The sequence below is a fragment of the Cebus imitator genome, unplaced genomic scaffold (assembly GCF_001604975.1).
Source record: "Cebus imitator isolate Cc_AM_T3 unplaced genomic scaffold, Cebus_imitator-1.0 Scaffold77, whole genome shotgun sequence".
Classification (NCBI taxonomy): Eukaryota; Metazoa; Chordata; class Mammalia; order Primates; family Cebidae; genus Cebus; species Cebus imitator.
Genome location: NW_016107392.1, coordinates 3687147 through 3700270, shown reverse-complemented (window position 1 = coordinate 3700270; position 13124 = coordinate 3687147). Strand labels below are relative to the sequence as shown.

The 13124-nt window shown below is 48.2% G+C and overlaps 1 protein-coding gene across 1 annotated transcript in view; it reads right to left on the bottom strand.

The window, feature by feature from the left end:
• Positions 1–13124, bottom strand: part of PLXNA4 (plexin A4) — a 457741-nt gene that overhangs the window by 90010 nt on the left and 354607 nt on the right. Inside the window, exon 9 of the mRNA XM_017532531.2 lies at positions 11115–11229. Coding sequence (XP_017388020.1) covers positions 11115–11229 — 115 coding nt within the window. The remainder of the gene's footprint in view (positions 1–11114; positions 11230–13124) is intronic.

Below are 13124 nucleotides of genomic sequence, written 5' to 3'. Positions count from 1 at the left end.
GAAGGAGAAGCAAGAAGGGGACAGAAAAAGCTATAAGGGAAGCTAGGAGACAGAGGAAGCTGGAGGAGCAGGAACAGATGGACCAACAGTAGAGCCTCGCTTGGAGGAAGTGCCCCAGGCCCATTCAACTAACCCCTCCTCCCACACCCCTCCAGGCTGCTCACACCTTTATCCTGAAGGGCAGCTGAAAGAGGAGCAGTGTTTCCAGAAATTCCACTCCTGGGGTTACATGTCCAGTGGAACTGAAAACAGGGACTCAGATATTTGCACACCCATGTTCCCAACAGCGTCATTCACAATAGCCAAAAGGCGGAAGCAACCCAGGTGTTCACTGAGGAATGAATGATAAACAAAATGTGGCCCATCCATACAATGGAATATCATTCAGCCTTAAAAAGAGAGGAGACTCTGACTCATGCTATAACATGGATGAACCTTGAAGACATTATACTAAGTGAAATAAGCCAGCTACAAAATGGCAAATACTGCAGGGTTCCACTTGTCATTGGTCCCTTGAGCAGTCAAATTCACAGAGATGGAAGGGAGATTGGTGGTGTATAAGGGGAGATGGGATGGGTCATTGTTTGATGGGTACAGAGCCTCAGCTGGGGATGGTGGTGACAGGTGTACAACAACATGAAATGTACGTAACACCATTGAACTGTATCCTTAAAACCGGTTCAGATGGTAAATGTTACAATACATGTATTTTGCCATAATTATAAAACAACAGAGAGGAGCAGCAGGGAGGCAGGCCAGCAGGAAGAGAGCAGGGACCTAGGCCTTGGCCTTCACCTTGTGCGTGGTCCGTAGCTCTAAAGCGTGTGGGTCTCTGGAGACGGCAGGTAGCCACCTGGAGAGGGTCTTAGCAGTTCCATCCTGTACCCCCACCACAGCTGCTCCCTCAGCCCCTGCTCTAGCAAGGCGGGATGTGGGACACAGAGGAGAGAAGCGATTTGTGTAAAGGATGGAGCTCAGAACTGGCACGGGAGGAGAGTGATGTTGGCAGCTCGGGAAGAACAGACCCTTGAGAGTGGGGTTGCTGTGATCCCAGGCTCCACCCTTCCTCTGCCTGAGCCCTGGGCAACTTCCCCTACCCTGAAGCAGGAAGAAGCCTGACTCTCCCTCTTGCCACAGTCCCTGGAGGGAGCGGGTCTGGCTGCACCGGGTGTGAGAGCTGGGAAGCCCCGACACCTCTTGTCTCCACCTCCCGCATCCACAAGTTGCCACCCAGAAATGAGGCACTGAGGGTACTAGAATCTCAGAATCCTCTGACTACCCTCATGGACCCCATGTACTTTGCAAAGGAGAAACTGAGGCAAGGAGGGAAGAAATAATGGCTCCGTATCAGCACATGAGCTGGTAGCTGAAGAACTCAGATGCCAACTGCCTTGCTGAATTTCTGCCTTTCGTGAAAGAGGTGAGTTTCCTCCAGTGGGCAGGACCACCTCAGGATGGGCTTGCCAGTCAGCAAGGGCCCCCGTGAAGTTCATGGGACTTGGGAGTTCTGGAACCCTCTGGAGCTGGGCTGGTACCTTGCCTGGGGCTGGACTGTTCTCATCCAGCCTCTCTCCCTTGTCCCCTGTAAGATTCTCAGTGAGGTCTGTGATGAGTTCTTTAATGAGTCCTGATTACTAGTAGCCCCATAAAGGCCTAGTTTGCATATAAAAAGGTTGGCAGCTCTGAGAGTAAGTTCATTAATAATAATTGGAGAGGCCTAGGGCTGGGCTGGGCACATTTTCCTCTAGTGGTGCTGCTGATTGACCCCAGTGTCCCTCCTAATTGAAATGTAAAATGGCAATTTCTCCCTAGGCAACAAGGCATGAAGGAATGACTTCCACCATCCTGACCCTTCCTCCCACCCATCATCCCAGATCCTGATCTGCCTTGTGCTCAGATTCCAGATACAAAATCACAGACAGATCTGACGCCTAAGGGAAACTTCAGAGAAACTTTTATGTTTCTCTAGGGCATGAGCCAGAGGCCTTGTTTCATGGCCCAGGGACTCAGAGCAACCAGACCTTTGTCTTCACCTCGAAGGCTCCTCACCCAGCAGGAGCCTGGCTCAAAGTTCTGTAACTGTGAGAGCAAGTCTGTCTTCCTCTCCCCAGTTCCAGAGTCTTGAACAAGTGCTCTCATCATTGCTTGGCTTAATAATGAATAGGGATTGAAAATTCCTCTTCCAAATGACCGTTTTGGGATTCCAAAATGGTCTATACTATTGAACTAACACATATAAAGCATCTGGCCCAGAGTGTGCGAACATTCAGCAAATGTTTGTCCTTTCCTCCTCTTTCCTCCAAGCCCAGGCTGCGTCTGTTCCCTCATCTGCTCCCTCTTCCCACCTCATTTCCAAAGGACCCATCTCCCTTGCTCCCGCCTCCATGCAATTTTCTGCAATACACCCAGCTCATTCCAGTCCTCTGGGCTCCACATCTTAGGATCAGCCTGCCTAACTTAAATAGCTCTAAGTGTCCCAAACATAAGGGAGACTGGCAGGGAGGTCCCAGTTCTGGCCACTGCTCCCTGAACAGCAGCCTCCGCTTCTGGGAAGTGACATTGCAAAGTTGCATGCTCCATGTGCCCTGAGACAGGAGATCTGCCAACCAGCCATGCGGCCTTGGGAAAGCCCCTCAAACCTTCTGGGTCTCTTCACTCATAAAATGAAGGGTTGGTTTGGATTAGATGAATTGTGTAGTACCTGGAATATTGTGACTTAAGAAATATATATTGGGTCTTTTCCTCTGACTGCTGGCATGGTGCTTCTAAAACCTTTGGAGTTTTCTGAACGACTGAGGGGAAAGGAGCATCTTTTGTTATTCACAATAAACCCTTTTCCACTGTACCTGAGTTTATGTTCTGAGGTGGCTCCTGGAGGATGGGGTATGTTGCCAGAGGAACCAAACACGTAATTAGAAGGTGGCACTTTAGCCTCTCTCCTCTGGGGAAGGGGGAGGGGCTGGTGATCGAGTTCAACTGTCAGTGGGCAATGGTTTAATCAATCATGCCTACGTAAAGCAGCCTCCTTCAACATGCTAAGCGAAGGGGTTCGGAGAGCTTCCCTGGTGGTGAACAGATGGCAACACTGGGAGGGTGGTGCCCAGAGAGGGCAAGGAAGCGCTGTGCCCCTTCCTACACCTTGCTGTAGGTACTGCTCCATCCAGCTGTTTATCTGTATCCTTTGGAACACCTTTTCAAAAAAGCTAATAAATGTAAGTAAATGTTTCCCTGAGTTTTGTGACCTGTTATAACAAATTATCCAATCTGGAGGGGATTGTGGGAGCCCCTCACTTATAACTGGTGGATCAGAACTGCAGGTGACAACCTTAGACTTGCAAGTGGCATCTGAAGTGAGGACAGTCTTGTGGGACTGAGCCCTTTAACTTGTGAGATCCAAAGTTTTACCTGTGGCTACATTCTGCAGTTCTAAGAAGGCAGAGGGGTGCGAAGTGGCAGGTAGTGTCAGAAATGAATTGAGTTCTAGGCTACCCAAGTGCTGTCTGCTGAGGATTGGAGAATTGCTTGGTGTAGGGAAAAGTCCCACACATTTGGTGTGGTATTAAGTATAGAGAAGACAATTTGTTTTCCTTTTAGTCCCAGGTCTATTAATAACCCAGTCGATAATCTGGGATATAGAATTGTATGATCTCTTTGAAGCTCAGTTTTCCCATCTCTAAAATGGGGATAATGTTGCCTGCAAAACTAGCTCAAAATGTAGTATTCAGTAAACCAATGAATGAATACTAGAGGCGTGGGGAGATGAGCCTCCGGGGATGGCTCTTCACCGATCAGCAGGGACGTATTTTAATATTTTAATAATTGGTATGTTGCAGCCTGGCGTGGTTGTCCAGTCAAGTAACTGGCTCTGATAGGCAGCATGGGATGCCGCTGTGATTCTAGTTAACATGGTTAACTTGGTACAAGCATTTAATTCAGTGTCTATTCCACTACCTCCATCACCTTCCACATATTTTCCCATGAGCTATACTGTATCAGGTGCACACACGCACACACACACACACACACACACACACACACACACACACACACACATTTATAAGATCACTCCCACATTCTACACAAAGACACTAAGGACACCATTTACCTCACTCAGTACCCATGACAATGACGGACACAGTATTTTTACCCAATCACCGTCCTGACCTTTATCCACAGATGATTATCCAGCTTCCATCCAAAACTCCTCAAAAACATACTGCCCTTCTCTTTTCAAGGCTATTTCTCTGAACTATCACTTGAAAGGGCCAGCTTTTGGAAGATGGAAAACACCTGTATTTAACAAGATTCTTTGGAGACGCATGCAGATCAGAAGAACCCAACTCTCTCGGGGGCTGTTTGGCCTGTAGCTACATTCTGCAGTTCTAAGAAGGCAGAGGGGCGGGAAGTGGCAGTGGTTCCAGGCGCAAGCACACCTTGAAAGGCCTGGCATTCACGAGGCTATTCCAGCGAGCTCCAGGCCAACTGTCCAGCCCCATGCACATTTTGGTCTCCACTGAAATGCACACAAAATACAAATCACACTGCTAATTGCAGAGAGCAGAAACACAAAACCAAAGTGTAAAAGTGAGAAGGATGACTTTCTCTCCACATGTCCTGCACATTAGTGACTGCTTTATACAGAGGCTTCATTGCATATTTAAATAATTGAACAAGGACATAAAGAATGCTGCCTAGCTGGGAGGGAAAAGGCTGCCTTCAGGGCAGGTGCTGCCTGCAGATGGGGGTGATAGGCCCTTGAATTTATAGCCCCCAGTGTGTTTACAAAATGAGGGCTCTAATTTTCCTATTGTTACAGCAAGATTGGGGAAAACAGAGCTCTGGGGAAGAACAGGGACCTGGGGGGCAGCTAAGGAATAAATGATTTGCAGGTCACCTCTCCTCCCTCCAAGTCACCTCAGCCCTCATCAATCCCAAAGACAAGCCAGTGCTAACCCCAACCAACCCCCCAAATTTACACTCACCTTCTCAGAACCACGGCGCCCAATACAAAAATGTAACGCGTCATATATTTTCTTGCTGTTCCCCAAGTTTATAACGCCATTAGCATGATCTACGACAGGCTGGTTTACAGAGAGAGCAAAGTAATAATATAAAAAGGAAATACCCATAACCTGAAGCGGGGAGGGGCAGGGAAGATTGATGGAAAGTGCAGTTGTCTGGAGGAATGGCAGCCCAGTAATTGAATACCTGGTGTGGGGGTGGTGCATGGGTGGGGAGCATGTTCTGTAGCTGGATTTGCTTTTGTTTTTTCACAGGAAGGTGAAAGGCATGGCAGGGGTGGTTTCCCATTCCCTTGGGTTGGAATGCCTTCCCTGCAAGAACGGAAGCAGAATTGCTGATGAAGCAGGTTGGTGATTTCCCTCTGGAGTCCAGCTGGTGGGTCAATGCTCTTGGTCTGCTCCTGTCTCAGCGTATGGGGCTTATTTCAGCACCAGGAGCAAGCGGCATTGACCCTTGCTTCTGGTGCTGAAATAAGCAGCCATGAGCTAGGACTTTCTCAGCCTTGCCCAGTCTTCAGTCCTGGAGAGGACTTGATCCTTTTGATACCAGATTTTCAGTCCTGGCTCTGAGTTTCTGTTCAGGGGTGTTTGGGCAGTAGGGGATGTTGGGAGAAGCTGTCAAACACAGCTTTGCAAATCAAATACAATTCATTTTGCCTCCAATGATCTTACAACTGTTCTCTGGAGTGGGCAGGCTAGTTGAACTTCAAGAAGAGAGGCGTTCCTGGGAGCCTCCTCGGCGAGCCTGCCGAGGGCCAGGTGTGCCTCGCCTTCCTTGCAAAGCCTGTCTAGTCTGGTGCCCAGAAAATACAGCTTCAGCAGCAGCTCACTTTGCTTTTCAGTTTAGATCAAAAAAACAAAAAACAGCAAAATAGTCCATCAAGGACAAATTCTTGCCGATGGATTTGCTTTTGCAAGGAAGTTCACCTTTGTTCCTCAAGCATCATCATTATTAAGTGTGTGTGCCTGATGGGAGGTCCAGGTTGGCCTGTGGAGGAGCTGGGGAGGGATTCCGAAGCCGCCTGGGGACCAGTGGCTGCCCCAGCTCGGTAAAGGGGTGGGCATGGCTTTGTTAATGGCTACCCAGTCTCTGGCAGCCGATCTGAAGGCCCAGGGCTGTTATCACAATGCCATCATTAGTTGAAACAAAATCATTCCTTGTAACTGGAATATAGTTACTATAAACAACATATGTTATTGGGCATTCTATTTCTAATAATTGTAATTATGGTGGAATACTTGCCGTTAATATAGTGACAACAATGATTGACCAGTTCTTTGTTCCAGACCAGTAACTTCACCTGAATGCATTCTTTGTTCAGAAAAAAAAAAAAGAGGTAATTCAATATCCCTGATAGTCAACAAAGCTGCTGTTGAAATGGAAGACGCACAGATGAAAGCATTCCTGGGATACAACATGGTGCTGGGTAGATGAAAAGCCACCTGTCAGCCTCACTCTTAGCTAACAAAAGGACACTGTCTGCATCCCTTCACTCAAAGGGTAAAAGGAAATAAAAAACCCAGAGATTTCCAGAAGAGTCACCAGGACCTGGGTACACCTTCATTCCAAGAGGGTGGGCCTTGGGCTGGGTGTTCAGTGGAACAGCAGGCCCTGAGGGTAGGGGTCACCTTGTTAGGTAAAGATGGTTGATCTAAGCCTTGACTTGACACTCAGCCTATAATCGCCAGCCCTGCTTCACCACATTTTGGGCACAGATTTATCTTGGGGGCTTTCCAGGTTATTTCTACTTACAATGGGAGAACTTCAGAGATGATGCAGACCAATGGCCTCTTCTTACAGATCTCTAAACACAGATCTCCACAGATCTCTTTCACCTTTAAACCCCTCACAATGCCTTGAGTATCAGAAACACTTAGGGTAATTAAGCATAAACACTTAAATCATAACAAAACTTCAGAGTACCATGCTGTGAGTAAGCTCTTCCCCTAGAGCAGCGACAGGACATATGTGTCTGGGGTCTTCCACAAAAGGGCAGTTTTCCTTTTACCCCTGACTCCTGCTACTGTCTCTTCCCAGAAACATATATAGTAATGTATATGATCTACATAAGGATGTTTCCATCAATGACAAACTATATATAGGACAGCTAGCAGTCTCATAAGATTATAATATTGTAGGGCCGGGCGCAGTGGCTCACGCCTGTAATCCCAGCGCTTTGGGAGGCCGAGGCGGGTGGATCACGAGGTCAAGAGATCGAGACCATCCTGGTCAACATGGTGAAACCCCGTCTCTACTAAAAATACAAAAAATCAGCTGGGCATGGTGGCGCGTGCCTGTAATCCCAGCTACTCAGGAGGCTGAGGCAGGAGAATTGCCTGAACCCAGGAGGCGGAGGTTGCGGTGAGCCGAGATCGCGCCATTGCACTCCAGCCTGGGTAACAAGAGCAAAACTCCGTCTCAGAAAAAAAAAAAAAAAAAATTATAATATTGTATTTTTACTGTGCCTTTTCTATGTTCAGATGTGTGTAGATACACAAATACTTCCCATTATGTTACAATTGCCTGCAGTATTCAGTACAGTTACCTGCTGTACAGGTGCGTAGCCTAGGAGTACTAGGCTGTGTCATGTAGCCTAGGTGTGCAGTAAGCTACAGCACGTAGGTTTGTGTAAGTGCACCCTATGATATTTGCACAAAGACATAATTGCCCAATGACACATTTCTCAGAGTGTATCCCCATCAATAAGCTGCCCATGACTGTATATTGCTAAAATAAGTACATATAGAATATAAAAATATAGTAAGCAAAACAACATAAAAATATCCTCTTATTTCCACTAGCAGCCAGGAACTGTCTTTGGAGGTCTGGGGACAAGGACCTCCTTTCACTGACCCAAAATGTCTGGAGTCAGTCAGTAGTCCACGCGTACTTCTTTATTTCCTCTTTCTACATTCACAAGAAAGATGCTACGATTACCATCACCAGGTGACCGGCTCTGGTTCACCTCTATGCTCACATTCAAAATGGCCCTGGGATTGAGCTGGGTAGAATGCACCCTCCAAGCCTGGATCAGTAGCACAACATTAGAGCTTCCTTCTCTTAGAATAAATACACATCCAAGGTACAGAAGAGCCCAAATGTATTCCATGTGATAAGGGAGGCATGGGTGATTCCAAACTATCCCAGAGTTCATCCCTGCCATGGCCTGCCAGGCTCACCACCCCATAGCTCATGGGAAATGGAGAGGACTTCAGTGTAGCAGCAAGAGCTTAGTGCAGCTCCATATCCTCCTATCAGCCATTTCTTCCAGGCTAGTTCCTTTCACTGGGGCCCAGGCATCCCATCCTCTGCGATGCTGTCAATCCCTGGTAGTCTTTGTTGTGTCAGGTATAGAAGGGTGTCCCACCTGACTTGGAGTCTGGGTACTTAAACTCATCATTCTTCTAAAGGGATTTCTGCATTGCCCTGGGAAACATGGTGGGCTCTTATTTTATTCTTTTTATTTCCTTTTTTTTTTTTTTTGAGACAGGATCTTGCTCTGTTGCCCAGGCTGGAGTGTGGTGGTATGATCATGGCTCACTGCAGCCTCAATCTCTCAGGCTCAAGCAATCCTCCCATCTCAGCCTCTTGAGTAGCTGGGATTACAGACATGCACCACCACGCCCAGCTTATTTATTTATTTCTATTTTTTGTAGGCGGGGGGTTTTACTGTGTTGTCCTGACTGGTCTTGAACTCCTGGGCTCAAATGGTCCTCCTGCCTTGGCCTCCCAAAGTGCTGGGATTACCATGTCTGGCCTTATTCTCTTCTGGTTCTTTTCCTTCTTTCTGAGCAACAGAAAGAGGCTCCTCTCCTATACTTAAAAGAAAGAAATTTGGTACAAGGAGAGCAAACAAGAAAGAAAAAGCAGAAATTCAAAAGCCTCCTGCAAAGCAATTAAATGATTAGAGGCCTTCAAATCCACCAGCTAGCTCAACTGTTTTTGCTTTCAGTTTCCTCTTGGGCCTCTCTGAACATAGAACGACAGCCCGTACGGCAGCCTGGAAAGCTGGCGAGAAGCTGAAAACCACTTTGTCTCAGTTCCCATCAAGTTATTTGCAGGTTTCAGACCGGAACAAGAAAAGGATGCTTCCCACATCCCTGTCCCCAGCCTTGGTGTGTCAACCAGCCCTTCTACTCCTGACACCACATCCCAAGATACAGGCCTGGCCAGGCTGATGAGACTGTGAAGCCTTTTATCAAGGATGTGCCTTTGCTGTCCGACTCACATCTCTCTTATTATCTTTATATCCATGTTCTCTTTGTTAAAGAACAGAACTGACACATAAGCATGAGATTCACACTCCTCTCTTTCCCTATAAAGGGACAATCTATGCCCAGGTCTCTTTTCCTGACTGAATCCAGAGTAGCCAATTCCAGGCATGAACAGATTCCGATGGAGAAGGAGGGTCTTGTGTCTGAGCTTCTATAACCTCTTCCTGTTTCTGTCTGAAACCTGCAAGGAGCTTCATGGGAGCGGAGACAAAGGTTCTCAGCCTCTCACCAGCTTTCCAGACTAGTGTATCTAGCGAAGGTTTTATCTAGCAAAGAGGCCCAAGAATAAAATGCAATCAAAACATTTGAGCTACATGGAGGCTTCCAAAGGCCCCTAGTCATTTCATTATCTTGATGAAGGTTTTCAAATTTCTACTCTTTCTTGTATGCTCCCCTTGTCTGTTACTCAATCAGGACCATCCTTTCCCCGACAATGTCTCCACTCCTTGCCTTTACTTCTAAAATGAACCACCCTGCCCACCGTCCACCTGTAGAACTCCTGCTCAGCCATCAGGACCTGGGCAAAATGGGATTTGGGGCCTGGATTTTCTGAGGGCTAAGTACTGTGCTGTCACTACCCCCTGTGCTTGGGGAGCCACATGCAGCAGGTGTTAGCATGGGGTGTACATTGACCTTCCCTTTCAGCCTCAGATAAAAGACAGCTTCCCTCCTGCCGTGAGAGTTTGGTCAAAGGTAGGGTTCTTAGTGGGGCATGAGTCTGGGATGGGAAGGGCACTTGATGGGTCTGTTCTCTCAATGTTTCCCCTCTCCTCTCCCCACCCCCAAATACTCTATGCTTCCTGCACATGGACAGGCCCCTTCTCTCATGGGGGGGGCTGGCCACATAGTCATGGCAGCCCCATGGCAGTCACATCACGGTGGTGTGTAAACGGATCTGAATGATGCATCCAAGACTAGAGGTGGGGGTGAAGGTGCTGGAGGCTGCTGAGTCCAATGGTAGCTGAGAGAGTGCAAGAAACACTACCGTGTTTGAACAACAAGAGACTTTCCCAGAGCTATGCCTGTTATCCTTGAAGTCTCTGACCACACTCTGATGTTCTAAGAGAGGTAACAGCATAGGCAGAAAGCAGTTTTGTTGTGGGGAAGGTGAGTTTTCAAGGAGAATAAAAATTTGGAGGGAACAGAAAGGCCACATTTTAGCCTTACAGCCGAACAGTATCTCAGTGACTCTTCAACCTGGACCGAGCATCAGAACCACCGGGAGGGCCCGTGTAAGCCCGAGTTGCTGCACCCACCCCTGGAGCTTCTCATTTAGTTGGCCTAGGGTGGAACAGTAGACTTTGTATTTCTAGTCTACTAGATTAGATGCAGATTCTGCTAGTCTGGGAACCACGCTTTGAAAACCACTGCTCTAGCTCACAAGTTGACCATTCTTTCATTCTCATCTTGTCCTCTTTGGGGGTCTCAGTTCTCCTCTGCAAACAGTGCCCTGAGGAACAGCCAAGGAGCCTGGACACAATCCTGCTGTGTACCTACAATTATTTCTAGGACACATCAGCACATCCATCTCTTTGGAATCTTTGTAGAACCCACCTAGTGTGTGAAGGATCCTTCTGGCTGGAGTGCCCTGGAATATACCTTTGTCTGTAACAGAACCTCCAGGGCGAATCCAGAACCCACAGTTCCGGCACAGAGCTTGGTATATTTCCTGCTTGTATCAAGTGGTCCCTTAAGTCAGGAGTGAGGGAGTGGCCCTACACGGTTTTCCTTTGGTTTCTTCTCTGAAGGGAACACTTCTCCTCTGTGTCTCATGCTCACAACAAGAGGCACTCACCGCTCTGGCTGCCAGGGACCTACCTCAGGCAGCTTCACTCGGCCTTCCTGGAAGGAGCAGGACTTGGGGTCGTGGGTGCAGACATGCCGGTATTTACACCAGTGGCAGCGGTATGGACTCTCCACGCAGGACAGGCACCTGGGCACAGAGCGGGGAGGCACAAATCTGAAAACCTGGGTCAGCCCAAAGCAGAGGGCCTGAGTCTCTTGGGTCTAGCAAAACATTTTTAGTGTTAAGAGAAACCACCGTCAAACGCACAGGAAGGGTGGATCTTATGCACATCCATCCCTTTATTCCCCAAGACCTCAGGAAGCTAATGGTCTCTGGGTTCCTCCCTTTCTCATATGTAGCTGACAACCCTGGTCCCCTAAGGTCAAATGAGTCCTCCTCTATCTCCATGGGATGACATCCTCCTTTTCAAAAGAAGAAATGCTAAGGTCTGGAGCAGAGGGCTTATGTAGAGAGACCTAAGAGTTGGGGCAAACAAAAGATTAGGTTTATGTTCAAATTGACTCTGGGTCTCTGCTGCTAGGAAGCCGCCTGGGGCGGAAGTGGCCGAGGCAGCTCTGTCACAACAATGGCTCCTCTGTGGCTGGCAACCCCACCTCTCACCTTTACCCCAGGACACCAAGGCAATTTTGTAAGAGCTCCTGATTGCTTAAAAGTCCAACATGGTTCTCTTTTTCCAAAAACTCAACTGCCTCTCCAATACAGGCTACGCCCTTCATGGCGCCCATGACTACTGGCCTCCCACATGGGTTGTGCTTTGGCCACGAACAGCCACACTCTCCCCACAAGCCGTCCCTCCCTCCAGAGCACGGTTTCTTCTTTCTTCCACCTGGCTACCTTCTTGATGGTAGCCAGGGTGGCTGGTCACCCTGGGCCCTTCTCCTGTGAATCTCTCGGCTGACATCGCTGGGACAATCCTGGCCATCTTGTGTCATCTCTTACTATTACCTGTCCGGCTCCTCTACTAGTCCCTAGGCCATCAACTCCTGGAGGGCTGGGATTGAGTCTTTGTGTTGCACTGATTTTTAACTCCACCATGTCTGATGAGCAGCACATTCCCTTGCACGTAGTACATGATTAAAATCATTTTATGGACTTAATGGAAGCTTCACACATGATTTCACCTATTTACTCTGCTTCCCCAGAGGGGAAAGAGAGGAGGGAGGGATTAGGCCAGCAAGTAGTAAACAGGGACAGCTCTGTTGCAAGAGATAAGAGGAGAATCCTGGGGCTGGAGCAACTCGTTTTTGGCTGGGAGGGCTGGATGCCTCCTTCCTTGGGGCCCCACAGAGAGCTAAGGTCTAGAACTCACAGCCTTCACAAGCAGATTGGTAGACCCTAAAATTCCACCAGCCTAGAGCCCCAAAGTGTCCCTGGTCATGTCAGGTACCTATCGTGCATGGAAGGCAAAACAGAGGAGCATATTAAAGCAAGCAGCGTTTTTGAGGCCAGGTCCCACAGTTTGCTCTGTGGAACACTGGGGATACCATGGAGCTCCCTTGAAGAATGTGTAGAGTTTTGTGGGGCTCCTAGAGGGGTTCCAGGTCTCCCAACCTTTAATCAGAGGAGCTCCTGCTTCCATCTATTCTGTATATTGGGCATCCACACCCACTTTCAGTTTAAAATTTCTATGGTGAAAAACAAAAAAGACTGGCCCATTCATAACCTGGTCCAACCCCATCATTTGATAAAGAAAGGATAATATAATAATAGCAAGAAGATGTGCCATATCTAAACACTGGGCCAGGTGTGGCTCTAAACGCTTCTCCTTAGCATGGCCCTTTTACCCTTCCTGGCTGTCCTGTAGGGTAGACAGAGCTGATACTCAGGGCTAGCAGCCAGCACAGGGTCCCAGCCAGTGACTGCTCTGATGGGACAGTGCTCCTGACATGTCAGTTGGTAAATATTTGTGTGATGCCCTTGGAAGGGGCACTACGATTTCCCTGTTGATAAAGGACACTGGGGCACAGAAGGGTTGAGCTTCCCAGCTGGTCTGGCTGCAGAGTCAGGGCCTCTGCCCTTTC